The following is a 27,351-nucleotide window of genomic DNA, read 5'->3' on the forward strand; positions in this document are numbered from 1 at the left end:
AAAACTGATTTTGATGTTGGTTCTTGATAACTAAATATAAGTATTCAGTTTATATTGGTTTATATAATTTAGAAATCAATGGCAAACTGAAATCAAGATCTGTTTGAGCATCAAATAGGTAAGTTCATCGATGCACCCCTCGGCGAAACATGCGGCTGGTTGGTGTGCGTAGCCACCCATCTCCCAAGAGAAGGTTTTTCTCAGTAACGGTGCTATTCTAAATAGGAGAGTCTACTACTAGCCATCAGAGCATTTCCTCACACACTGTGCACAATGAGGAGATTTTAATACACACCACAGAGAGTGACGCTGATACTCATCGTGTAACAAAGCCAACACGGTGAGTGAGGACGAAGACGAAGAGTGAGAGAATAATTCCGGTGAGAGTTGGGCCAACACAAAAGTGTGCCACTTAGTGCAATATTCTTGGGAACGATATCGTTTTCTATGAAGCTCGCTTAATTTTTTTTGGAACACAAACATATTTCGCTTTAAAAAATTAGTTAACTACGTCTTAGTTAGAAAGTGCGAGGCTTTGATAAAGTTTGGTGCTCCATGCTAAAATGAATAACATTGGTGAATAAGGACTGAATAAAATAGAATAAGAAGAAAGCCAAAAGATGATGTTTGAAAGGAATGGCACGGGAGAGCAAACGGTGGAATTTTTAAAACGTTTCACGAAGATTCTAGAAGCAATTTAGATAAAAGCGGTTAGCAGTACGGGGACGAACTTTCCTTATATTGAATAAAAATTTTCGATTTTGATTTTTATTTTTTTCCAATATCTTTCGGCTTCTTCTTCTTCATGCAACCTAGTTCGCCTACAGGCGGAAGGGTAATTTCAACTGATTATTTTAAGCTTATGTAAATCATAAATCTTTTCTAAAACTATTTTACACAGAATTGTGCAAAATAGACAGCGTTTTGCAATTACATTGCATGAAGACTTTCATACGGCCGTGAACGTTATTCTGAAGGTTGTAGACAACGGAATAACTTCATCCAAGGTGACGTTCAAATAATAATTGTATTTAGTATTTGTAAATTGTATTCAGAAATCGTCTCGTCAGTAAATTATTTTAAAGCAGCTAGGGCGGAATAATGTTGGTAGTACAAGGCTTCTAAATAGTTTGGTTAACACACATCCCAAAAGCCAGCAAAAACAAAAATATCTCATTACTCGTGAATAGTATCACCAGCTACGTTTTACTTTCTTTGGCAATGTTTATTTTCAATTTGTTTGATTCACCGTTTTGTCAAAACTCATTGAGGAACACGGTGCGTTTATTTCATCATTTATCCTCAACTCTTTGTGTCTGACAAATGCATTCGCTGCAGAGTAGAAACACAAAGAGGACTCACTGCGTTGTGGAAGAGAAAGAATGAGCGATAAGCGAAACACACTCTCTGCGGTCTTTTTGAGGAGTGCAAAAGATACGCACATTTCGACTACTCTGAGGAGTATGCCAGCCCTGCAGTAGCCATCGAAAGAATCGGACAGGGTTCGTATATCCGAGGAACCTTATCCCACTTTTATGAAGTGTTTAGTCTAATAAATGTAGTTTCTGTATACATAATATAAGTGTTTGCTTGATAAGCCAAAATTATGTGTAATGTGGTTTTTGCTGAGTGAAAGTTCTTGAGTATTCCTTTAAGCTAGGTAGGTTTTCTTTTAACCTGCGCCTAATGAGGAAGCGTCTTTATCAGTATAATAAAAAAATAAATTTCACCATACTAATCTGGTTCCCAACCTCAACCGACAAGCACTCAAATCAAACTATCTTTATCGGAGCAGCTTCAACTGAAACAAAACAATCCCCGCTAGATCATTAACCCACCCCAGAGCGTGATTCGGAAATGCATGTGGATTGTGAAGCCGTCCCGGCTTACTTGGCCGGGATTCTGTCAAATTGCACCGAGCGCCAACGATTTTTTTTTCGTTATTCTACCCATGCTTTCTTTAAACAGATTAAATATTGATCATAAATCGTATCGGACATTTCTCAACCCCATCATAACTGAGGATATCCTACAAAAAATGTACATATGGATTAATATGAAATGATTTTCCTTTGCCGTTTATGTTCCATTGTTGCAGAGATGTAACGCGTCTTAATCTGACATAAGTTGAGAAGCGTTTCAAGCTGACACTCCCAGATCAAGCCGCGTGAGCGATTTCAGAATAAGCGGATTAAGAAAGAGTAATTCTCGCTTAACTTTTCAAAAGGACCTAAGTAACATTTTTTTCATGATTTAATTTGAGTACTGCAATCAAAATCTTTCATGTTGTTATGTTGATTGCGCTATTCAAATTAATTCATGAAAAAAATGTTACTTTGGTCCTTTTGAAAAGTTAGGCGAGAATTGCTAATTTTCTGATTGTGCTGAACGATATTATGCCACCGTATCTTTTTGCCGCACGACTTTTATACCAAAGAATTGTAGGTAATTTGGCATACTTGTATGCATATTGTCATTTGGTTAAAAACGTTCTTGTTCTTCTGGGTGTTATAGGATGATAGGGCAGCTTCTGGAACCTTTACAAACTCCTCTTTGGTGATGCAGAATACACCATTTCTCAGTATTCAAAACGTTTTACACCCATCCGATCGTCGTAACAGTTAACTCACGCCGACCTGCCGCGCGCGTTTGCGCAATTACATTCTGCATCCATAAACGCGTACCCTTAACCTTAAAACTGGTTTTTATGCTTCCACAAGAAGTCAAAACCATGTGCGAATGCAAGTTTATGTTTCCACTCGAATGCACTTCGCACATGCAGCTGCAGTGGTAGCCGTAATGCATTTAGTTACCAGTTGGCACCGAACGCGCCCGCACCCACCATGGGAAGCTTGGAGGAGTTCCAAAAAACGCCCTACAATCCCGCCAGCCCCTTGGAAGCGCGAACACCATTGATCGCATTGGTGCGAGGCGTTCGGGTTTTCGTCAACGTTCTGGTTTTCACGGCAAAATTGATCCCGCTGGTAGTTTATTTGCTCCTACGGAGGTTTGTGTGCCGTAAGCCGAAAGACGTCCGCGGTTGGGTGGCCTTGGTGACGGGAGGAGCCAACGGACTGGGACGGCAGATCGCGATCGAACTGGCCAAGGAGGGCTGCCATGTGGCGGTGGCCGATCTTGACGAGCACGGTGCGGCCAAAACGGTTCTGGAGTTGCGATACTATGGAGTGAAAGCCGCTGCATATTGCGTACGTATGCTGCTCGTCATATCAAGGCGACCTTGAAGACGTGAGAATGTGCGCGGTGGGTTGAAATAACTTTGGATTGATTTGTATGCCGCAGGTGGATGTGGCAAGCGCCACTGAGGTTCGTGATTTGCAACGAAAGGTGGAGGCCGATATTGGATCGGTTGATATACTCGTGAATAATGCTGGATTGGTGCCGTTCCTGGTGTCGGATGAGTACGTACCGGAAAATTTGCAACGAATGGTTAATGTAAATATTTTGGCGAGTTTCTATGTAAGTTGGAGTATTATTTTGAGTTGATAGTTTTCCAATAAGATTCATGGTATCTCGCCTTTTAGACCGTGAATACATTCTTGCCAGGTATGTACGTCAGACGGAGGGGGCACATCGTGACAATCTCTTCGGCAGCTGCTTACGTGAGCCTTGGGCTGATGCGAAATTACACCACTACCAAATATGCAATGAGGGGATTCATGGAGGAGCTGCGTGACGAAATTCACCTGGCTGGCCAGTCTAAGTGGATCAAAACGACAGTAATTTATCCTTTTCAGTTGAATACGCGAAAGGAACTAGTGGATGCGGTATTGAAATTACCGTAAGTAGATCCAAGATTTTTTTATCTACAGGTTATCCGACTTGTCAATATCCCCAACTCAGCCATCTTGGATTTTTGTATGGAATTTATGCTCGTTTGTTTACGTTTTGCACTGAAAATGTATGTTTCCCCCCCGCGCTGGTTATTACCATCTACTGTCGAAGTCGGATAACCTGTACAAAAAAAAAATCTTGAGTAGATCAATAATAATGAAACCACCCATCCTTGAAATGTAGGACAATACTATTTCCAATACACTGCATCTTTGTTTACAAACGTATATACGCCCATATAATTTTGCGTGGCCAATACAAAAATCATTAGTAAAGTCAAAACATACAAACCACCCTGCAGATTAAATAAGGTTGTCAATCCAAAAAATAACTCACCACATAAAGGTCATTTGTCTAGAGGATCTACATTCTATAGGGGAACTGTACCGGTTTTGGCCATGTTCCTAATTTGGCCAATATTGCGAATAACACCAACAATAAAGCAATTCGCAATAATGGTTTCATTAGTTCCAACAAGTGTCTAACAATGTCGTAACGTTTTAACGCTGCTTCAAACTGATCGATTATTTTGGAAAAATATGTATTTTTCAGGGTTGGCCAAATTAGGCACTAAGACGCCAAAACCGGTGCACTTCCCCTACTAAAAAATACGCTATAACAAAACTACTTTAGTTCTCGATAAAACAGGGGGTGATCAAATCTCCCAGTGGATAAAGTTTCCCCACCTTCCCCTACTTATTCAGATTTTTGTAGGTTCTATACACCGTGCGGAAGGGGTTGATAAATGCCAAATCTTTCTCGGCTTCAAGTTTTTCCCGCAGCCTACAATTAACCAACCTCTCGAAAACTTTGACTACGAGGTCAGCGAGATGGGTCGGTAGTAGACTAGAAGAAGAAGAAGAAGAAGAACAGGGGATCGGAATGAAAGTCACTTACCGATACGGGTGTTGAAAAATATTCCCGAGAGCATTGGCCACCTCCGGTGGGTCAGAAATAGTTAGGTCATCCGTTTCAATGTGAAAGAAGAAGGATCTGACTTCTCTCCATAGTTGGGAGCCTGCCGAGCGCTCGAGAGGCCTTTCTTCTGGCTTTTTCGACTCGACGCGTCTCATCCAGCCACCAACGGAGAGCTCTTCTTCCAGATCGAGTACTGGTTTAAGGAATCTTGTAAAATAATAATTTTAAGTGAATGCTGATTCCGGCCGCTTTGGAACAACCATGCCGTTTCAATCCTCTCTGCGACACTCTCATGCTCGGCGGGTGGTGAACACAATGGGGTGGGGTCTCCAGCAGCCTTGCGAGCAAAGGCATAGGATTGCCGATCCGGAAATGGCGAGTTAGATTCTTGGTCCGGTCTAGGACTAGGATGTTTTCGGGTTGAAAACTTTCTCAACTTCCTGGGCAAAACATGTTAGGGAGAACGACAAACTTGATTTTGTATCAAAAAAATCTTTTATCGAAACTTATTGATAGAGTGTATTTTTTTTATTTCAAAACATTGTCTTGTACATAATAAGCATGGCGATCAGCAAAAGCTACTGAAAGCAAAAGCTACTGAATCCTGCCGCGCACAACCCGCTTAGTGCATGAAGGGCTGTGGGTAATAGATCAAAGGGACAAAACGTCGAACTAACAAGTTTTAAAAGCTTTAAGAGGTGAGCCAGCCTAGGGCTGCAAGCCTCTTTAACAAAGAAAAAAAATTAAAATTTTCAGTGCAATCTAGGGGGAATGACGGCTTTGGCAGGTTTTGTTCTATTATTGGCAGGGGGGTTTTTTATGTCTGACTATGCTCATATTTGGCCTAAACATTCTTTGCATACCAAAGAACATTGTGGCCAAATTTCATAAAATTTGGTCGACAAAAACCCCCCTGCCAATAATAGAACAAAACCTGCCAAAGCCGTCTTTCCCCCTACCTGATCGAAACAAAATGTTGAATAATATCAAAGATTTTAAAGTACAAGACAGTCCACTCTTTATTATCCCATACAATCCGCTGGCAAACAAATTTTCTGTAGTGCAGCGCCAACTGATGATCAGAAGTCCAACTATTTTAGTAAAAACGATCAAAGTAACCTTGAGTTTTCACTGTCCTATTTTGAAGAACAACAACAAACATGTTGATTGTTGACAGAACTCGACATAATATTTCAGAGAGGTTCTGACTCATCGAAGTATTTCGGTAATGAGCTAATAAATAGAGCAAATGGAACAGATGCCAGGACCGCAAGCGCAATTTGATCGCTTTGGACCCCTTGCAACGATTTCGCCAAGTGCTGCCTGAGGAGGATTCCCGGACAAAGATAGGCTCTGAAGACCCCGGAGGGACTAATAGAGAAGCGTCCTTAGAACTAAAGGTCACATGCTTTTCTATTTGTTGAAAAGTACGAATACATTAATATTTAATAAATACTTAATCTTTTTCTGTGTTTGTACTTAGGTTTATACTTACAGTACTATATTGTAATGATTTTTGATTTGTTTGGTCCGTTGTGTGTTCACCAGAAGTAAGTGAGAGCTGACCTTTGAGTAGTTCCTCCATGAGCTGGTCAAATCTTCACAGCATATACCGTATGAATTTATGTTCATAAACTTGGTTAGGTAGTACATCAATTCGGTGAAGTTCTGCTGGATGATAATGAAGGCATCTTTTTTGTTAGAAAAAGGGGCCAGAGTATACGCGATAGCTCAACGTTTTTGAAAAAGAAAATGTTAAAACTAAGAAAAACAACGATCACGAACAAACAAAGTAAATATGAAAAACTTTAGGTTTTTGGGCCTCATACACGCTCCGACATGATGTTGTACAACTTTTTACTACGTCCCCAGGAAATTCGGTTCGGTCGGAGTACAGTCATACCGTCTAGTCTGTGGGCAAGTTGTACGACTGTTGAACAGTAAAACTTACCCTTTGACGGTCCAACTTTACTCGAATCGAACCAAATTTGCTGCGGCGGAGTCAAAGTTGTACAACATGTAGACTGCCTGTAATCACATAATTGTCCCATATGAATAGGAGACCCAGCAAAGATGTGACAACTATGCAGCTACGGGCAGTACAGCCATTTAAGGTTTTCGGGAATAAGGTAGCCACCAGAAGCACTAATTTTCACATGTTTTGAATTGTTATATGGGCTGTGCGTAAAAACTAGCAAAATAAAAAACGGCAAAATAATTCCGGAGGGTAGGGTAGCTCTTTCCAATAAATCGAAAAGACAATCCTTCTACGCTTCTTGGAACCTCCTTTCAAGAGGCTCGAAATCTTTCTTTCAAGAGGCTCGGAAGCCTCCTTTCAAGAGGCTCGGAAGCCTCCTTTCAAGAGGCTCGGAAGCCTCCTTTCAAGAGGCTCGGAAGCCTCCTTTCAAGAGGCTCGGAAGCCTCCTTTCAAGAGGCTCGGAAGCCTCCTTTCAAGAGGCTCGGAAGCCTCCTTTCAAGAGGCTCAGAAGCCTCCTTTCAAGAGGCCTGGAAGCCTCCTTCAAGAGGCTCAGCCTCCTTTCAAGAGGCTCGAGCCTCCTTTCAAGAGGCTCCAGCCTCCTTTCAAGAGGCTCAGAAGCCTCCTTTCAAGAGGCCCGGAAGCCTCCTTTCAAGAGGCTCAGAGCCTCCTTTCAAGAGGCTCAGAAGCCTCCTTTCAAGAGGCTCAGAGCCTCCTTTCAAGAGGCTCAAGCCTCCTTTCAAGAGGCTCAAGCCTCCTTTCAAGAGGCCCGGAAGCCTCCTTTCAAGAGGCTCAGAAGCCTCCTTCAAGAGGCCTCAGAAGCCTCCTTTCAAGAGGCCTCGGAAGCCTCCTTTCAAGAGGCCTCAGAAGCCTCCTTTCAAGAGGCCTGGAAGCCTCCTTCAAGAGGCTCAGAAGCCTCCTTTCAAGAGGCTCAGGCCTCCTTTCAAGAGGCTCAGAAGCCTCCTTCAAGAGGCCTCAGAGCCTCCTTCAAGAGGCTCAGAAGCCTCCTTTCAAGAGGCCTGGAAGCCTCCTTTCAAGAGGCTCAGGCCTCCTTCAAGAGGCTCAGAAGCCTCCTTTCAAGAGGCTCCAGCCTCCTTTCAAGAGGCCCGGAAGCCTCCTTTCAAGAGGCCTCAGAGCCTCCTTTCAAGAGGCCTGGAAGCCTCCTTTCAAGAGGCTCGGAAGCCTCCTTCAAGAGGCTCAGAGCCTCCTTTCAAGAGGCTTGGAAGCCTCCTTTCAAGAGGCTTGGAAGCCTCCTTTCAAGAGGCTCAGAAGCCTCCTTCAAGAGGCCTCAGAAGCCTCCTTTCAAGAGGCTCAGAGCCTCCTTTCAAGAGGCCTGGAAGCCTCCTTTCAAGAGGCTCAGAGCCTCCTTTCAAGAGGCCTGGAAGCCTCCTTTCAAGAGGCTCAGAAGCCTCCTTTCAAGAGGCTCAAGCCTCCTTTCAAGAGGCTCGGAAGCCTCCTTTCAAGAGGCTCAAGCCTCCTTTCAAGAGGCTCAAGCCTCCTTTCAAGAGGCTCAGCCTCCTTCAAGAGGCCTGGAAGCCTCCTTTCAAGAGGCCTGGAAGCCTCCTTCAAGAGGCCTGGAAGCCTCCTTCAAGAGGCCTGGAAGCCTCCTTTCAAGAGGCTCAGAAGCCTCCTTTCAAGAGGCCAGGAAGCCTCCTTCAAGAGGCCCAGCCTCCTTTCAAGAGGCCTGGAAGCCTCCTTTCAAGAGGCTCAGAAGCCTCCTTTCAAGAGGCCCGAAGCCTCCTTCAAGAGGCTCAGAAGCCTCCTTTCAAGAGGCCTGGAAGCCTCCTTCAAGAGGCTCAGGCCTCCTTTCAAGAGGCTCGGAAGCCTCCTTTCAAGAGGCCTCAGAGCCTCCTTTCAAAAAGGCTCAGAAGCCTCCTTTCAAGAGGCTCAGAAGCCTCCTTTCAAGAGGCTCAGAAGCCTCCTTTCAAGAGGCCTGGAAGCCTCCTTTCAAGAGGCCTGGAAGCCTCCTTCAAGAGGCTCGGAAGCCTCCTTTCAAGAGGCCTGGAAGCCTCCTTCAAGAGGCTCGGAAGCCTCCTTTCAAGAGGCCTCAAAGCCTCCTTTCAAGAGGCTCGGAAGCCTTCTTTCAAGAAGCTCGAAAGCCTCCTTTCAAGAGGCTTGTAAGCCTCCTTTCAAGAGGCCTCGAGCCTCCTTTCAAGAGGCTCGGAGCCTTTCAAGAGGCTCGGAAGCCTCCTTTCAAGAGGCTCGGAAGCCTCCTTTCAAGAGGCTCGGAAGCCTCCTTTCAAGAGGCTCGGAAGCCTCCTTTCAAGAGGCTTGGAAGCCTTCTTTTAAGAGGCTCGGAAGCCTCCTTTAAAGAGGCTCGGAAGCCTCCTTTAAAGAGGCTCGGAAGCAGAGCGTAAAATATTCATTTTCATGAAGCTATTTTAGTCCGAGTTTTGGCAAACATCGCATGATTATTCAAAACATAGAATGAAATAGTCAGACGACTATTCCACGAACTCATTCATTCGACTGTCACTGAATGTGTTTACTATGTGCAGAAAAAACATAATTAGCATTGTTTATATTGATGTTTACCGTTGAAAGTGCCTCACGGATGCAAATCGGATTCAGTTCTATGTGATAAATTACTTCAATCATTTAAAACGTGTTTAGATTTCAGATAATTTATCGATTTGTAGAATGTGCATAAATATTCAATGACTAATATTCAATCGAATATTGACATTCCAGTGCCGACTATGAATGCGTCTGAAAGTGAGCTGACAAGTGAAGAAAGAAGGACTTCACTAAAAAAAAATCGATTATTTTACACTCTGCTCGGAAGCCTCCTTTCAAGAGGCTCGGAAGCCTCCTTTCAAGAGGCTCGGAAGCCTCCTTTCAAGAGGCTCGGAAGCCTCCTTTCGAGAGGCTCGGAAGCCTCCTTTCGAGAGGCTCGGAAGCCTCCTTTCAAGAGGCTCGGAAGCCTCCTTTCGAGAGGCTCGGAAGCCTCCTTTCAAGAGGCTCGGAAGCCTCCTTTCAAGAGGCTCGGAAACATTCTTTCAAGAGACTTGGAAGCCTCAGTTCAAAAAGAACGTAAGCCTTTTTTCCAAGGCTTAGATGGCTCCTTTCCAGAGGCTCGAAAAACTTCTTTTAGGAGGCTCGTAAACGTCTTTTAAGGGGTTTGGAAGTTTTCTTTCAAGAGTCTCGGAAGCTTTCTTTAAGTGGTTCGAAATCCCCCTTTCAATAGGTTCAGCAGCTTTTTTAAAGAGGCCCGGAAGCCTCTCTTAAAGTGGCTAGGAATTCTTCTCAAAAGCCTCCTTTTAAGTTAATCGAAAGCCACCATTCAAGAGGATCGAAAGCTTCTCTTGAAGAGAAGAATTTTCGAAGGAATTTCTCGAGCAAAATAATTTCGGAAATACCCTCCGTTGTGACTTCCGTTAGCAATTCGTTTGGAAACTCGTAAGAAAATTCCTGAAATTTTGTCCTAGATTTGTGGAAAGTTTTTTTGTTAGAAATTCCGGAGGAATAACTGGAAAAATTTCCGATGGTATCGGAAGGAATACCTGAAATATTTTTTTAATTGGGAGTTTTTGGAAAAACATTCCAAAGAATTTCTAGAGACCTTCTCAATAAATTAGACGATTGCATTGCATTTTATAAATGATAAAATGCAATAAAAATTTCGAAATATTAAAAATTGCCTGACATTTTCCATTGATTTATCTCTTGAATTATTACCGCCTCTAATTGTAGTTCTTACTACTGACGTCAAATTATAAATGATAGAATTATGCCAAAAATGCTGGTGGCCCACCATTACCACAGCTCAGGCACAGCCAGTGCCCGCCTTTCGTTCCGACCAAGGGACCTATTTCTATTTGCTGGTTTAGAGGATGCTCTTTAGAACGCCTGCGAACCACGAAATTGCATGCAGAAATTGAACAAGGGCAATTAAACAAGGCAAGAGTTGCCCTTCTCAGCAAAGTTGAAGCCATTTAAATCTCGGAACTGCGCAAAGATTGCCTTCAGTGGCTGACGCAAAATTACCAACAGTTTTCTTGGCACTTGGTCAATTGGGCAATCATAACTGTAATGGATATAATCCCAATTGATGATACTGCTGCTAGGTGCAATTATCCTTTATCATACCAAATCATTAAATATTCGGCAAACATCGACGAAGTGAAACCGACCAATGCAGTTAATGCAGCTACGCGTCTATAAAATACTAAGCGCGTGAATTGTATGTAATCATGAATTTAAATAAATAAAAGTTTATCTATTCATTTTCAATCATAAATCCATATCAACTTAATTTTTGAATAAAAAAATACTGAGAAATTTCTTTTTCTTCTCGTCGTTCAAGCTATTTCTCAAAATTGCCAATCACCGATCCGATGGTGGCTGCCCGATCGATAGTGCATTCTATACGAACCAACAGACGGAAGGCTTTTGCTCCGGATTGGTTTCCTGTTGGATTGTTGTCATTTGCCGAGTAAGATTCATATCAAATTCATTATTATTTGTGCTCTTTTTTAATTTGCGATTTTTCTCTCAATTCTAGGGACATGCCTCGGAAAATCAAATATCTGTTTCAAGACCAACTACTCAGCGATTGAAGTGCGTGGATGTCTGATTGTCTTATAAGTACAAGGTTTTTGGGGAAGAAAAGTTATCACATCCGTGTCAATTATTTCATTTTTTTTATTAAATCCGATAAAATACACTCTCAAATAACTTTATTAAAGCTACTGACTATAAGCGATATATAGAGAATATCAATTGCCTTGAGTTGTTGTGAATTTGCTTTCACTGTCACGTTTATATCTCATGGTGGGCCTTTAGAAATTTGGCCAAGCTCCTCCAATGAGATTCTTACCCCGGTAACGGAATGTGAACGTTTTGATGGTGAACTTCTTCCCATTGACAGCCAGCGGGCACTCGGTGTCCGGTCGCAATTGGAAGCACACCGTGTACAACGCAATCTCCAGTTCTGGAGATGTAGCGATAAACAGCGAATTGGACGGTTTGGTCAGCTTGTCAAACGTCAATCGCACCTTGGCGATTTCTCCCTTCTGAAATTTGTTCACAGATCATCAGGAAAATTTTAAATTAAACTGATGCAATATATGTCAAACTTACGCTTCCCAGATCCATCTTCTTGATGTATCCCTGATAGTCGAGCCGACCGGCTTTCTCCTGATCGTACAGATAGAGCCAATTGTGCAGTCCAATCATCGTCCCGTTGCTGACCTCGTTGAGGAACACGTGCTCGAACCCGGAACTGCCGATCTTACCATTGCCTCGCGAGTACAGTTGGAACCAGATGGTTTTCAGCAGGTCGTGATGCGTCTTCGGATCGGCGGTAACGACTCCCTTCTTCTGCAGGAACAGCATGGCAGTGCGCATCACGTTGGTAGCCAGAAGGGCGTCCACAAAGTCGTTTTCTTCCTTCTTTTCCATGGGAGTAACATGTTCGTTGACCATGGTGTCGACTTCGTAGTTGTTGAAGAGGGCGCGCATCTTTTCGATTGTTGGTACGGCGAATACCTGGCGTTCGTCTATAGAGAGCAGAGGTTCTGCAGCTTCGTCCACGGAGGACGACGAGAGGGTCTGACGTTGGTAGTTCACGCGAACGTGTTTGTTGAGGTTGGTGTTTTCTTTGGAGAAGAGTTGCTCGGAGATTGTGGCCAACTCATCATCGGTTGCAGTGGATCCTTCAGTGTACCGTGGGGTGGTTTTCGCAGTGGAGCCTCCAACAGGGGCTTGGGTTGGGACGAAACTCACGCCAGGCTTACCTCCTGCCGAAGGGGATGGGGGTTGATTTGGGAGAGGTTTGTTCCAAGCGTTGGCGACGGTGGAGCTGGGTACTGGAGACGGAGTTGGGCTGCCGGGTTTGGCGGGGAGAGCCGGAAAAGCTTCGACTGTCTTAGGTGTCGAGAGGGTTGGTTTCGGTGGAGTAGGAGGAGGTTTGGGAATGGAAGCTGCAGTAGTAGGAACCGACGGAAGGGGAGGGAAGGCGTCTTTGCTGGGGGAGGTGGGTGTGCCTGGTTTAGCGGTGCTTGTTGGGACACCTACAGGAGTGACAGCCTTTGCTGTAGTGACTGATGGTCCTACGGACTTGGCCGTGGAGGTTGGGACAGAAACAGCAGATTTGGCTGTAGTCTTGGCCGTTGTTGGTGCTTCGGTGGTGGTCTTGTCTTTCTTGCTACCGCCGAACAATCCTCCGAAAAATCCACCTCCCGACTTCTTCGTAGTTGGTACAGGAGTTGTCGTTGTGGGTTTTGGAGTCGTCGTTGTGGTGGTTGTAGTCTTAGGCTCCTTCTCCTTTCCGCTTCCTCCAAAGAGACCCCCGAAGAAACCTTTTTTCTTGGTGGTCGTTGGTGCCGGAGTGGTGGTGCTGGTGGTTGTGCTAGTCGTTGGTGCCTGTTCAGGTGGAACCGAATCCGGATCCACTGGGTTATAGGACAGGAGTGCTACATTGGGATCTTCTTCCTTCTTTTTCTTGCTACCGAACCATTGGGCGTCTGAAATGTAGTTGAGAAGATATTAGAAAACGTTATGAATTTATACACCGAAGTGTTGATCGATTGTAACCAATGACTTTCCTAAGTAACAACATACTGCCTCAGGCACTTGGTCTATTCTGCTTAAATATTGTTAATTTGTTTATACATATTATATTGTGAGTGAATGTAAATTCGTATTTTCAAGTTTTAGAGAACGTTTATAGTAACGGGTGGCAACTAAAAACTGGAATGAAAAGAATGGCTCGAGAAAAAAAAACTGCAAAAAAGTACTGTTTAATTTGATATATGTTATACAGTTATATCGTCACCACAGAATATTGCCCGTCCATGAACCTTTTAAAATCCATACGGACTTAAAATCTTGCAGCGATCTTTTTGTGATCTATCAGCAAGTCTCAAGGTGAATCCCCGCTGAATCCACAGCATTTGGCGCGAATATAACTGCATTACACCCAATTCTTTTTTTTACACGGGTGGGCTTTAGTCGATTGAGACCTTTAGCGTTAATAAAACTATGAGTAAACTCCCTAGAAAAAATCACAAAAAATCCAACAAAATTCAGGTGGTAAATGATTATATAGCACGATATTCTACCTGTTCTACAATGGTTCGTCACTTGGCTTGGTGGTATCGCTATCTACACAATCTACAAGTGAAGAGAGAAAATCGTCAATTTGGACCGTTGACTGCAGTGGATCTCCTATATGCCGAAACGACAATAATACAACGTGTCCAACGGGAGATGTTTCCATCCGAGCTAAAAGCCATAAGCAAGGGTGAAGGTGTATCGTGACGATCTCATCTGCGTTGGTACTATCCATTCGTTTCGAACGATGGTCTACTAAGGGTAGGGGGGAGACTTGGAAAATCGGGAGAGTGTGAAGATATGAAGCACCCTATCGTGCTACCTGTCCGCCACACGTTAACAAAGTTGATAATTCGACACTACCATTTGAGATTGCTGCAGGCCGGACCGCAACTCATATTGAGCACAGTTCGGCTTCGATTTTGGCGTCTCGGGGGACGTAATATAGCTATACAGGTCTGTCATCAGTGTATGCGTTGCTACAAGACGAAACCAGCAACTGTTCGTCAGTTCACGGCCGAACTACCTACACCAAGAGTTGTACCAGCAAAACCATTTTCGACAACGGGGGTCGAATGTTTTGGCCCGATCTATGTGCGACCACGGTATCGAAAAGCAGCAATCAAGGCGTATGTGGCAGTGTTTGTTGCTTCTCCACAAAAGCGGTGCATTTGGAGTTAGCAACCGATATATCGACAGCCTGCCTGCGACAGTGTGCCAAACTGTTCTCCGCCAACGGCACAAATTTTGTTGGGGCAAGAAACGGAATGGAAAAACTTTTGCAGAATCTAAGATCAAGGGAATACAACGAAGCAGTGTCAAGGTGGTGTTTTTTTTCTTCCTAGTGGAGCAATGGAGGCGGAATCTGCTCAACAGACATCCTGGGTTGGACGTCCACGAAGTACAGGGTTAGGGACCACCTCCATCAGCAAACGAGGAAGGCAGGATTACTTCCCCAACCCGCTAGAAAGAAAGTAATGCTTCAAAGGGGGGCCAGTGCACAACGCACCCTCGAGATTAGCTGCGTGTCCTTGCAGCACCGAACATCGCGACTCACTTTTATAGAATAACACCATGGTATCGTGCCAGCGCATTGCCGACTTTTCAGATGGCCTTACCACGCCCTATGTCCTCGGAAGGTGGGAAGGGTCGACTTCGCGCCTGCTGACCTCTGCACGGCTGGTATCAAGAATGATGATGCCGCGTGCACTCCAAATTTACCTCTCTGCGATAGGGCCAATTCGCCAACACTCAGAGGGACTTGACGACGCGGTGCCTACGTCTGCCCCAGCCTTGACGAGGACCCCTTTCCGTCCTCCGGCTGGGAAGCCGCCCGGTTGACCAACGCCGCGAAAGCGACGATATCATGTTGTTCTTCGCGCGGCCACTTGTTCGATAAAAGTATCGACTTCGACCACAGGGCACCGGTATGACCCATGAAGCCGACTCCGAACTAGACATTACATTTTATACCATCATATGACCATATGAGCAAAGATACTGATCATATTTAGATATATTATCTTAGAGCTCTTCGATCATTTCTATAGGCTAGATGTACCAGTTGTGGCTATAGCACCGGTTGTCGCACTAGTGCTTTATATACCAAATGGCCAATCAAATCACCGCAAAGGGGCTGTCCACAAACCACGTAGACTGAAATTTCACATTTTCAACCCCCTCCCTCCCCCCTAGTAGACTTTCGTAGACTTTTCCGAAACCCCTCCCCCACCCCTTTGAAGTCTACGTAGATTTTTCCAAATTTTACAAAATATCATATAATATTGGACAATCAAAATCGAAATCAAATGTAATTCTCTGGCCACTGCTTGGGAAACCAAATCTCCAAGTCAATTAGTTTAGTTTCTGCGGAATTCGATTCCTCCTAAAGGTGTACACCACCGCAGTGTTGGTAAAATCATTCATAAAACTCAATCATTGAGCGCTCCCGTGCGAAGTAACTCGTTTGCGATTTTAAAATAATGCATCACGTCAGAGTTTTTTGCAATTTTGCAATTTATGATTCATGATTCAACTCATCCATGATTTTTTAGGTGCTGAGTTGGGTGTGTTTCAAATCACGAGTGATTTGAATCGTTCATGAGTTTTGAGATTTTGAGTTTTTCCCAACACTGCATCACCGATGCCGATACTTTTGCATCAGCGCGCTACTGCTTAAAATCTGTCACAAATCGCTCCACGCCGGTTCAAATTTGTAGAAAACCGAAGAATTTTCAGGATTTCCGTGAAAATTTAGAATTATTTCACGAGGTAATTTTAAGTTAAAATGGACCTTCCGAAATATTTCCCGTGGAATTTCGAAATGGATTCCTACGTTATTGCAGATTTTGAGCAATTTCCTGAGGATTTTTTTTTTGAATAAAAGACATTCCAAAGACTTTTCCGAATAATTTGCGGTGGAAATTATAAAAAATGTTCTGTTGAAATTCTAGTGAATTTCTCGTAAAAATTTCGAATAGTTTTCCATGAAAACTACTAAAGCTTTCTAACAAAAATTGCATTTTTTTTTGCGGAAACTTAGAGTTTTCAATGGGAAATTCAAATAATTTCTCGTGGAAATTGTCAACAGTATCCTTAGAAATTCCTGAGATTTTCAAAATTTCGTAAGATAAGATTCCAAAAAATTCGCATTAGTACTCCCGAAGAAATTGCCGTAAAATATACGAAGAGTTTCCCATGGACATTTTAAAAAAATTTCGCTTATACATCCAATGAATTCTTTGCGAAAATTCCGAAAAATTTTTGAAATTAAAAAAAAATCCGTGGACTTCCCAGAAAATCTCCAGTAAAGGGTTTCTCGCGAAATTCCCCGTTGAAGTACGACATAATTTCCCGTGAAAATTTTAAAGAATCACTTGTCGTTTCTAAAGAAGCTCAGCACAGAAGAATTTTCTGGGAATATCCATATAATTTACAATGTTATGAAAACTCATATGTGAATATGTACGTTATGTGGAAGATATTGATTTGGAAAATGTATTGGCGTACTGTAGGGTCATGGGTTCGAGTCCCATCGAAGGGAAAGTGGTTACCTCCAATAAATTTTCCAAATCAATATCTTCCACATAACGTACATATTCACATATGAGTTTTCATAACATTGTAAATTAACGTCCAAGTCGGGTGGTTTAATCCCCGGAAATAGGCAATTAACTTTGATTGAACCATATCCATACACTGAGAAAAATTCCATGGTAACGGTTACTATTTTGTAGACTACGCCATGTTTTTAAAACAACCACAAATTTTCAGTTAAATTAACCACGCATTCGGACAAATTCACCACTGATTCAGTTCATGCAACAACATTCCACCAGGACCACAGTTGATTTTTACAGCGCGCATTGTAAAATCAAACGGGTTTGTTGTCTGCTGAAAATCGTCGGTGCGTATTCTTAAATTAACCCTCGGAATGGTAGTTTCGACCACAACATTTTTTTGCGTGTATAGTTCAGACACTATTACTTCAGTGAAATTCATTAGATTATTTCTATAAAGTATTGCAAAAAATCTGGGAAAAATCTAAAAAACAATCAAACAAGTGAACTTTGCACAAAGCTTCTGTATAAATTGTTATCTAAAAAAAATATTAAGTCCACGTAGACTTTTTGTATACCCCCCCCCCGTCGCCCTTCGTAGACTAACGTAGACTTTTTCGAAACCCCTCCCTCCCCCTCAAGAGTCTACGTGGTTTATGGACAGCCCCAAACCAAGTTCATATCGATGAAGCGTACTCATATGATACGATAACACCCAGTGGTGCAATTTATCAACAATGCCTGCTGAGTGTGATTCTTTTGTTTTGTATTTTTCTTTGCTCCTCTTTGCCTATGAAGGTGCCTTTCAGTCAGAACGACAAAGCAGGAGTAGCGTAGCAAACTCGGTTTGCCAACAGCGGGCTGAAGCTGATGATCAGTCGGCACAAATTTCCTGTCACTGTCTTTCAAGTGATAGTATTCACCCATGCATTTATATAGGGCCGTCGCATTCACACAGCAGCGAGTGAACTGAACAGACTGTCAGTGCGGGCTGCGTGTGCAATGAGAAGAGAGGTCTTTTGTTTACTTTATCTTTGATTGTTGCTGCTAATCATTTTCAGTTTTCACTGCTAGGAAGTGAGTGTGAAGAGGAAATGGTATCAATATCCAACAAATTTCAGTCACTGAGATTGAGAATTCGCACCAATGAAACACCTTTGATCTCCTCCAAAACAAGCAAAGCATAATTGTAAAAATTGATTTTGCTTAATTTTTGACGTCCTTTGCACCAGTTGTCGCACTAGTGGTCCCTATTTAGCCAGTCCCATAAGAAAACAATGGGATTTGCCAAATAAGGAACCAAAATTAATAATAGTGCCACAACTGGTGCATGCGTTCCTATTATGGTTAATCAATTTTGATGATTATAACAAATTATATTGTGGTTTTTACAGCTGTTCTAATAAGCAGGAAGTAAAACCTTTCGCTTGATATATAAAGTCCACCCACATGCCTTTTACTTATTTAAAAAAAAATAGTTGTTCTTATGTATGGCGACAATTGGTACACCCACCCTATTGTTCAGTTGATCAAAGATATTATCTTATCATCTCAGCAAACGAGTTAGGTATTATATTAAAAAAAGAATTCTGACAGCTTTTGTGAATCGGAGAAGTGATAGAATGGAGGATAAAAGGGAATCATCTCAGGCGCAACGGAAACGGAAATCTTAAATAAGGTCATCTGGAAAAGTAAGCAAAATTGATGTTTTACTTAGTTTCCTAAATTTAACAGATTTAATTCACTAGGTTTTGCAGTACTTTTCTTAGGATGAAGCAGGATCCGTTCGTTGTCGTCTTTGTTCTGCACATAATGTAAACGGAATGCTAGCCGCGAACCACGTCGGAAATTTGAAACGCCACGTTTCATTGAAACATCCTGATCAAGCGCTCCAGTGTGGACTATCTCCTCTCAAACAAACGGTAGAAATAAGCGGAAAATTCCGAGGAATTAAAAATACGAATTCTTATTTAAAAATATTGTCAAGATGGTCACCGTTGGATCACTATAGTTTCGCAATTTAGATTCCCAGGGATTATCTGACATCATTGGAGTAATGAATGGTATGTTTGGCGTTACCGTGACATCAAGAAATGTTCATAAATTCATAAAAAGCAACTGGTGCGGCAATGCGGCGTAGAATAATCAGCGATTGATGACAACGAATGATTTGCTATAAAATGGATGCAGCAACATGCCATGGTCGAAGTCTTTTAGGAACTACAGCGCAATTTGCAGATGATGGTGAAATCCGAATCCGTGTTTTAGGCTGCATCGAAGTGAACGAATCTCATACGGCAGATATGTTGGCAACTGAAACGAAGGATTTGATGGAGCAGTTTGGACAAAATATTGACAATGCTTATGCTATCACAGATGACGAAACTGATGACGAATTAGATGTTGATTTCAAGACAGAAGTAGATATCGTGAACAGAATCTCCACATCAAATATTTTGGACGTGCAACCATGTGATGCACACACGCTTAATCTGTGTATGACGGATGCGATGAAACCGTATAGTGAAAGTCTTAACAGAATCCGAAGTTTCATGAAAAAAGCTAGATTACCGAAATACCACAAACTTTTCGAAATGCATAAGGTTCCAAAGCCAAATCTGGATAACGTCACCCGTTGGTCAGGAACGCATCGAATGCTGAAGCCGCTTTCTAAATATAAGGAGTTTTACAGCTTTACTCTCAGATGCTTTGGCATCGAAGGAAAGATAATTCCAACTACAAGAAGAGGATTGGTGTTTCATCAAAAACTTTGTTGCTGCATTCGATCCTGCAAGTATTTGTATAGAACGCATTCAAGCAGAGCAGTTAACGGTTGGAGATTTTTTTCTGGGCCTGGTCCGAAATGAAACTAGAGCTGGAGGAAATACAATTTTCAAACGAGATGGCAGAAGAATTACTGAAAGCAATTGATAGAAGGGAAGCCAAGCTTAAGGAAAAAAAATGCCATTTTAGCCGCCATATACTTCGATCCCAGGTATAATTTCAATAGATCTACGTATCTGACTAAGGAAGAGAAGCAAAGAGCTCAGGTATATTATCAAATACTCATATGTTAAACAAAAGTTATATGCTATCTATTCTATTAAATAGGAACATATTTTAAAAGTTCATCTGATGCTACAGCGCTCCAAATCGATAGATATCGAGAATAACACTTTTGCGGAGCCAACACAACTATCAACCACCAAACTTTTTACTGATAAATATGGTCCTCCGAAATCTGATCTAAACGATATTCCCAAAAGAGTCAGTATGGTCCAGTTTCAAGATCGAGTTATGTTTCAAGGAAATTCAAATCAAGAAGATTTTCTACCGAACGTTTCTACTCCACTAGAATATTGGAAGAAGAAAAAATTAGAAGATCCACTACTGTATGAACTAGCAAACACTGTATTAGCATTACCATGTTGTCAGGTCACCGTTGAGAGATTGTTCAGTGCACTTAAGCTCATTTTGACCTACTTGATAACTCGAATAGGCAAGGATATTTTAAATGACATTATGATTTTGAAAGGGAATAGATAGAGATAGAGATAGATTTTAGTCAAATAAGTTAGGTTTAGATTAAAACATGTACACGATTGGGATTAATAAGCATATATGAATTATATAAAAATAATAATTAATGAAAGGTACAAAAAGAGCTCTTGAGAAATATATGCGAACATGATCTGCAAATTGGACAAAAATAAAATCGAGGAATTCTTCAAATTTTTTCTTAAGAAATTCTTTAGGAAATTCTTCAAACTTCCCTTATGTAGTTCTTCTTATTTATCTTGAGGAATTGCTTTGATTTTTTTCCGTAAATTCTTCGTAATTAGACTAGCTGCCGTCTCGTGACCAGCAGCAATACGATCAATCCTGCACTCATACTGTGCAAATAGTCAAATAATAGCACAGAGTTTAAATTTAAATCTTATGTTTTCCTTAGGGCCTTCTTAACTCTTAAGCGGTGCTTACTCATGTGCTTAAACCTGGTTTGATGCCTAAACGGAGGTGAAGAAATCGGTCATTAATAAGAAAGAGGCGCTCAAGAAAAAATCTTCACAAGGGTCCTTGGAATCCACGACTTTGACGCTTCAACAAAGTTATACTGATCTGATTTATATACAATTAAATTTGGACTCTTAGCCTGACGTTTTAAATATTGAGTCGGATCACTTTTGTAAAACATAGGATAGAATAGTTAAAGATACTTTTCGTTTTCTTTTAGATATTTCTAACAAAACACTGAAGCACACGTTTCATAGAACAAAACTAAACACGTATTTGTCGACTCATAATGGGATTACTACATAAGCGTTAATAGAAAAAGATGTATAACATAAAAATGTAAAATAAAAAAACTGTTTTTTTATGATTTTGTTCAGCGGCGCAGCCAAATTTTTTGATAATATAAAGCATGGTTCAAGTTCAAATTTGTATCGAAATTCCACGAAATTCCGTTAAATTTCGTTAGAAGTCAGTTTTTTCTAGCGAAATTTTTGTAATTTTACGAGAAATCAGATTTCGCCATGCTCAAATTCCGCGAAATTCCGCGGAACTTCGTTTCGAACCACCTGAAACGAAATTTTTCGAAATACCGCATATGCTTACCGCAGTGCCGTGACGAGCTCTTCGACTTCGGTGATCTCGTCCAGGTCTTTAACCCTTAGATTCACCTCCGTCGTGAGTGCCCTCACCTTGACCGTCTCGCCTAGGACTTCCTCCGCCAACTTCTTGTAGGCGGCGCCCTTTTGCGAGACGCCCCGCTTCAGCTCGAGGATCATCTCGCCCATTCGGGTACGTCTTATTCGACGTACGTCGGCGCCGAGTTCACCGAGCTTGACGTCACTCCTCATCGCCTTCAAGACGTCCGAGTACTTAGCCTCGTCCGCCGTGATGACTAGGGCATCGCCCCTGGAGCGATTGGCGCCTACCCTAGGCTTCTTCGGCCCTTGACGTCTTCGGTTTCCTCTTGTTCTTGACCAGGATCCAGGAGGCGTCATCCTCCTCTATTTCCCTGGACTGGTGCGGCTGAGAGCTCTCAGCCTGCCGTAACCCCTTACCACCGTCTTTCCTGGGTGGACGGACCATTCCAGATCTTTCCTCCCCCGGTTTTGGAGGTACCTGGCCGGGGTTCAGCCTTCCAGCCCCACTACCCTTGTTCGGGGTAGTAACCCTCCGCGTTTTGGAGTGGCCCCCAGGGAGCTCATCTCCTGGAGACTGTCTCCCCCGTTTTTGTGTCTGCTCTGTTGGAGCAGTCACCCCCGACGTGCCCGCGAGTACTTGAGCCTCAGTCTGGGTAGACTTTGGCACCACCGTCTTCGCTGGCACGCCCTCGGTCGATTCGACCTTGCCCGAGTCCGCGAATCCTTGGGCCTCAGTCTGGGTAGACCTCGACTCCACGGATTTCACGGGTTTACACTTGGCCGTCCCGACCGCCCTCTCCAGCTTGGCGTCCAACATCGACTTTCGAAGTTTCAGCAAGCTCCTCTTGAGGTCCTTACTGATATTATGCTATTCCGGAGACGAGCCAGCCTCGGGCTGAAAGTCTCCTTAATAAAGACACAAAAAAAAAAAAAAAAAAGATATTATGCTTCGATGACGCAAAGTCGATGATGGCGTCCAGCTGTTCCCCCGAGCAGCACAAGTCAGACAAAACTGGTTGCAGCATCTTGATTGTGACTAAACCTGGTCCCATATAAGTTACAGTAACCTATGTGGAATATGTGTGCTGCTAGGGCCGTCGGTTCATCGCCTCCACAAGCCATGGGCCATCCATAAGCTCTACCGGCTTAGCCTGGGAGAGTTCAACGATTAGCAACTATCTCAACAACTGGTGCAATGAGAAGTACACCATCCAAGGCGTTGGATTGCTTACTTTTTGTACTTCCTTTACATCAATTCATCCAATTAGAAGCCGAAAAGAGTGCTCTAAAGATCCGACGATCAATGAACCTCTTGGAAGGTGACCTTACAGGTCATCTGAGTATTCTAAATATGATTAAAATAAACCCACTAGTAATAAATAATGAAGACTGGATGGGTAAAAAATATAACTTTGAGCGTTTATTCCAGGTAATAAATCCTGGGCGTACTTCTTGGGAAAACGGCGGTCCAAATCTACGATCAGGATCAATAGTTTTCTACACAGATGGTTCTAGGCCGAATAACCAAGCAGGAGCCGGGGTGGCTGGCCCAGGGGCAGCTATCTAAATCCCCATGGGTAAATGGCCTACTGTACTTCAAGCTGAAATGCAAGCTACTTTGGAATGCTCTACGTTTGCGACGCAAATACAGGCATTCAAATATCTGCATTCTGTCGGACAGTCAAGCCGCTTTGAACCCCTTTAAGTCAGCGACCTGCACTTCAAAATACGTCTGGGAAAGTATTAACTTTCTTCAAAACTTGTATTGTTGTAACCAAGTCACTTTATATTGGGTTCCTGGCCACTGTGGAATTGATGGGAACGAGAGAGCCGATAAATTGGCGAGACTCAGATCATCAAACAATTTCTTTGGACCAGAACCATTTTGTGCATTATCCGCATGTGCTCTAAAATGGAGCTGAAAATGTGGATAACCTCAAAAGTAGAAACAAATTGGAAGCACACTCCAAATGCGAGGCAGTCCAAAAGGTTTATCATACCAAATATTTCTGTAACCCGTAAAATCTAAGAACTTTCCAAAAAAGATCTTAGAACATATGCGGGCCTAATAACTGGTCATTGTCCGAGCCGTTATCACTTGAAGCAAATGAAAAAACTTCAAGATGATTCATGTCGATTCTGTGGCATGGATAAAGAAGACTCGGAACACATTTTATGCCATTGCCCGGCAATTGTCAACAAAAGAATAAAGTTCTTCAACAAAGGGCTATTAGAACCCTATGAAGTTTGGAGAACAACACCCAATCTGGTGGTGCAGTTTATTAGAAATGTACTACCAGATTGGGAAAAGGCTACTAGTCACATATGACGGTCATTCTGAATAGTGGCTTGGCATCGTGATATAGCCATATTAAAAAGGGGAATACATCACAATAGATCAAAAAATTGGTCGCAGTGATAATGATACCCAACACGAAAAAAAAAAAATTGCCTGGGAGATGGTTAAGTGACCCACGCCGGCGCTGCGCACCGAGCTGCCGACTATTGCCTTTGGCTTCCTAGGCGGAGACCGGAACAACCCACCTCTTGCGAAGGGATTGTTGCCTACACTACAACCACTAATTGAAGAATTGACTTGGTTTTCCATTTTGGTCCCACGAGTTGCTCGGGAAAAAAGAGATCCACTACGCCAGAGCCCAGCATGACGCGGTAAGGGACAATTACTGTGGAGGGTGCCCAGGTACCCCACAGGCTCCGTTAAAGGCCTAGCTCATTATTTCACCCCCGGCCATGCATCCCCTCGGCACGGGTCGCTTAACGCCTTGGGATTAGGGGTTAAGGACGATGGTCCCCTTTATCTGATTTCTGATTTTATGTCTGTCTGATCCTAATAGACACGGACACTGCTGGTCGGCACCGGCACCGATCGGCATAAACGTGCAAACATGCAGGGCTTTTTTAAACCAAACCCAATTTGGCACACAAAAAAAGTTTGACGGTTTGCTCTGCCAAATGATATCGAATAGCAGAGCAAACGTGAAAACCTAAATTGCGAACATAAAATAAATGTTTATGGTAAATAGTGCTGGAATTCCCACCATTTTCAATGTCATCTTCAATTCTTGTTTCTGCTTATTTATATGGCTTTCCAATACCTTAACAAGAAGAAACAATTAAATTGAAGTGTAAGAACACGGGTGCAAAGAATGGCGATTTGATCATATGAAAAAAATCACTGTCCTGACCGGGGGACATCTACCGGATACAAACATTGATTTTGCACCACAGATACATTGTATATCTATCAAATCTGTTTGAAATATGACTAATATTGACCTTCTCGACTAAAGCTCTTCAAAGTTTACAACATGAGGATCTGATATTCCATGCAAGTAAAGGACTTTCCAATAGCTTTCTTTTGTGTTGTTTAGATAAGTGTCCGGTATTGGGTGTGTACGGCGCCGGAGGATCTCCCCCTACGTGTTAGCGATATCATTCGTAAGCACTGATCAACTACTACCAGCCAAGTAAAATAATAAATATAAATGTTAAACAAATCATCTTCTCCCATTAGGCTGTAGCCATACTGATTTATTGAGGCATCACTTCATCCAATTACTAGCGAAAGAAACCCAGCTTTGCCCGTGTGGTGCAAATATCACAATGAACTATTTGCAGCACCGCACTCTAGATCAATTTCCGTGCATTTGTTTTGTTTTCCTTAAAAGCTGACCCAAAATTGTATTCTAATGATTTTTACATTTCCCCGTTAAATTTACCAACTATTCATATATACAAACCTTGCGGATCCCAAAACGAATCGATTAGGGAAAAAATCTTACAAATCGGTCAAGCCGTTCGCGAGTTAAATCGTCTAGAAGGAAATCTCAACTCATTTTTATTATATAAAAGAAGAGATTTATTTGAACAAACATTTTGAAAGAGGAAACCCCCTTCTGAGGGAATTCTTTCTCAAAAAGGCACAAAACCTCTGTTTTCAAAGTCCATTATAAAAAGAAAAATATGATTAATCCACACTAATGTAAATTATTGATCATGATCATTACAACATACAAAATGTAGTAATAAATTATTGTTACAAAGTGACCCATATTTGTGGGATCTGTGTACCAGAGATTCATGAGAAACATTCAATTTATTTCATTCATGTATCCCCAACGCCTATTCAATATCATGGATAGATTGGAATGTAATTTGTAAATTAATTTCGGCTTCATTATTTCAGAAACATTCAGTTCTTAAATTTAATTAATCAAGCGATGTCTTTTTGCATCTATTCATGCAAGTAACAGTCATTTCATTTGACTAATTCAAACAGATAATCGAATTAGGCGATAGAGAAGGTCAGGGTAGTATTCCTCGTTTAAACAAGGTCATGCAGTTATCAGACAGATGCACAGGCCGACCGTTGCTCCAATTCTAAGGAAATCAGCCATCATCGACATAACTCGCCTGTAAAATGTTTGATTATTATTGTTTTACTTTCTGACCACACGGGTGCTATCAATTTCCATTTTAAACGAGCGTTAATTGAATCAATTTCGTTCGAACAGCTTCGGTTGGTTGGAATTGAACGCCCGTATTCGCCTTTAATGGAATCTAAACAAGCGAGGTATGATCTCACAGGTGATGATATCATTCCAGTCGGATAGGTTAATGGACGTAGTCCTTGATCGCCGGAGGACGTGATGTCGCTCGAAGTGCAAAAATAACAAGCATCGATCAATTATCACTCGCTTATTTCCAAGATATCACAACGGTGTGTTCAACGTTCCTCCCACTTCTCCTTTTGTGAATTATTATTCTCACGATTCTTCCGATCATTATTTGCGTCTTCTTATCCATAGCAAACCGGCTTACCTGTAAGCACCGCAAACGCCAACAACACGATCGCTGTCAATCTGATCAGCTTCATCGACGTCATCATGAACTGTTTCTCTTAATTTTGCTTCTAATTCATCGAAAAATCGATACTACTTGCTACAAATCACACTTTAGTCATCCACTCTCTGAAAATTAGTGAAAGTAGTTAGTTCTTCCATTCACAACCACGTGACAACTCTCAGGTTTTCGCTTTAAAAATATCACCTTTACCAGACGAGATGACCTTCCAAGAAAGCCTCCAACGGACAGCTGGCGCTCACTATCAGCTGGGAGGGGAATTTGCCAACCGTTAAAAAGCAAGTCCTCTGTATAGTCAAAATAAAGCTCGTGTAAACACCGCGGCGGTCGTCGAAGAACTGAAAGATGTTGACGACGAGAGTTCGTCGTTGCAGGCGGATGGCTCTTTGAAAAGCACTGTCCGATCAAGCGTCTAGAGAAGGCAGACAATATTGGTACATAGGCACACGGCAGACGGTGGCGCCTAACTGAACTGACCGTTGATTGGCGCAAGTAGTGTATGAAAGGAGGAAATACAAAAAACAACTACGGTTGAAGCGGAAAAAATACAGGAAGCTCATTGAATTTTATATAAACCAGATAGATATCAGACTATCTCTATGGGTATCGGTTATGGATTATTAACCGGACGATCACCTACACTACAAAGTCGACCGGGCACCACTTACAAAGTCCGAATTTTCCCAGAGAAGTGGACATCTACAGCCACCGATGAGAAAATCGTTCATACCCTTATAGTGCTGCCATCTCATATTTGCTAGCCAAACTATAGTTCTAGCACTCGTCGTCGAGCACTTCAGTGGTCGAATTCTCTCTCGTTCGTTTGAAATGCGCATTTGCGCACGTGAGCGTCGCACCGGTGAGCATCTAGCATGTGCTGTGACGTCAATACCATACTCTTTGATATTGCTGGCATAAGTATTGGAAAGGCCTTATGTTAACTTTAATTTTTATC

General features: G+C 42.4%; 2 protein-coding genes across 2 annotated transcripts; one reads left to right on the top strand and one right to left on the bottom strand.

Annotated features, from left to right (window-relative positions):
- The first annotated feature begins 2,691 nt into the window (after positions 1 to 2,691).
- Positions 2,692 to 11,390, top strand: LOC134227775 (estradiol 17-beta-dehydrogenase 11-like). The gene is made up of 5 exons (XM_062709454.1): positions 2,692 to 3,206; positions 3,301 to 3,477; positions 3,543 to 3,799; positions 11,052 to 11,180; positions 11,250 to 11,390. The coding sequence occupies exons 1-5, from the start codon at positions 2,844 to 2,846 to the stop codon at positions 11,302 to 11,304; spliced, it is 981 nt and encodes a 326-aa protein (XP_062565438.1). The 5' UTR covers positions 2,692 to 2,843; the 3' UTR covers positions 11,305 to 11,390.
- LOC134227774 (endoribonuclease CG2145-like) lies at positions 11,372 to 26,808 on the bottom strand. The gene is made up of 4 exons (XM_062709452.1): positions 26,583 to 26,808; positions 26,355 to 26,503; positions 11,828 to 13,212; positions 11,372 to 11,760 (listed from the first exon to the last, which is right to left on the bottom strand). The coding sequence occupies exons 2-4, from the start codon at positions 26,419 to 26,421 to the stop codon at positions 11,527 to 11,529; spliced, it is 1,686 nt and encodes a 561-aa protein (XP_062565436.1). The 5' UTR covers positions 26,422 to 26,503; positions 26,583 to 26,808; the 3' UTR covers positions 11,372 to 11,526.
- Positions 26,809 to 27,351: the final 543 nt, after the last annotated feature.

This window comes from Armigeres subalbatus, chromosome 3 (assembly GCF_024139115.2).
Source record: "Armigeres subalbatus isolate Guangzhou_Male chromosome 3, GZ_Asu_2, whole genome shotgun sequence".
Classification (NCBI taxonomy): domain Eukaryota; kingdom Metazoa; phylum Arthropoda; class Insecta; order Diptera; family Culicidae; genus Armigeres; species Armigeres subalbatus.

Coding starts and splice junctions, on each gene's coding strand:
- LOC134227775 (XM_062709454.1), top strand. CDS start 2,844: ATGGGAAGCTTGGAGGAGTTCCAAAAAACGCCCTACAATCCCGCCAGC. Junction 3,800..11,051: donor GATGCGGTATTGAAATTACC/GTAAGTAGATCC, acceptor TCGTCGTTCAAG/CTATTTCTCAAAATTGCCAA. Junction 11,181..11,249: donor GGATTGTTGTCATTTGCCGA/GTAAGATTCATA, acceptor TCTCAATTCTAG/GGACATGCCTCGGAAAATCA.
- LOC134227774 (XM_062709452.1), bottom strand. CDS start 26,421: ATGATGACGTCGATGAAGCTGATCAGATTGACAGCGATCGTGTTGTTG. Junction 13,213..26,354: donor GGCGTTTGCGGTGCTTACAG/GTAAGCCGGTTT, acceptor ACTACATTTCAG/ACGCCCAATGGTTCGGTAGC. Junction 11,761..11,827: donor AGAAGATGGATCTGGGAAGC/GTAAGTTTGACA, acceptor AACAAATTTCAG/AAGGGAGAAATCGCCAAGGT.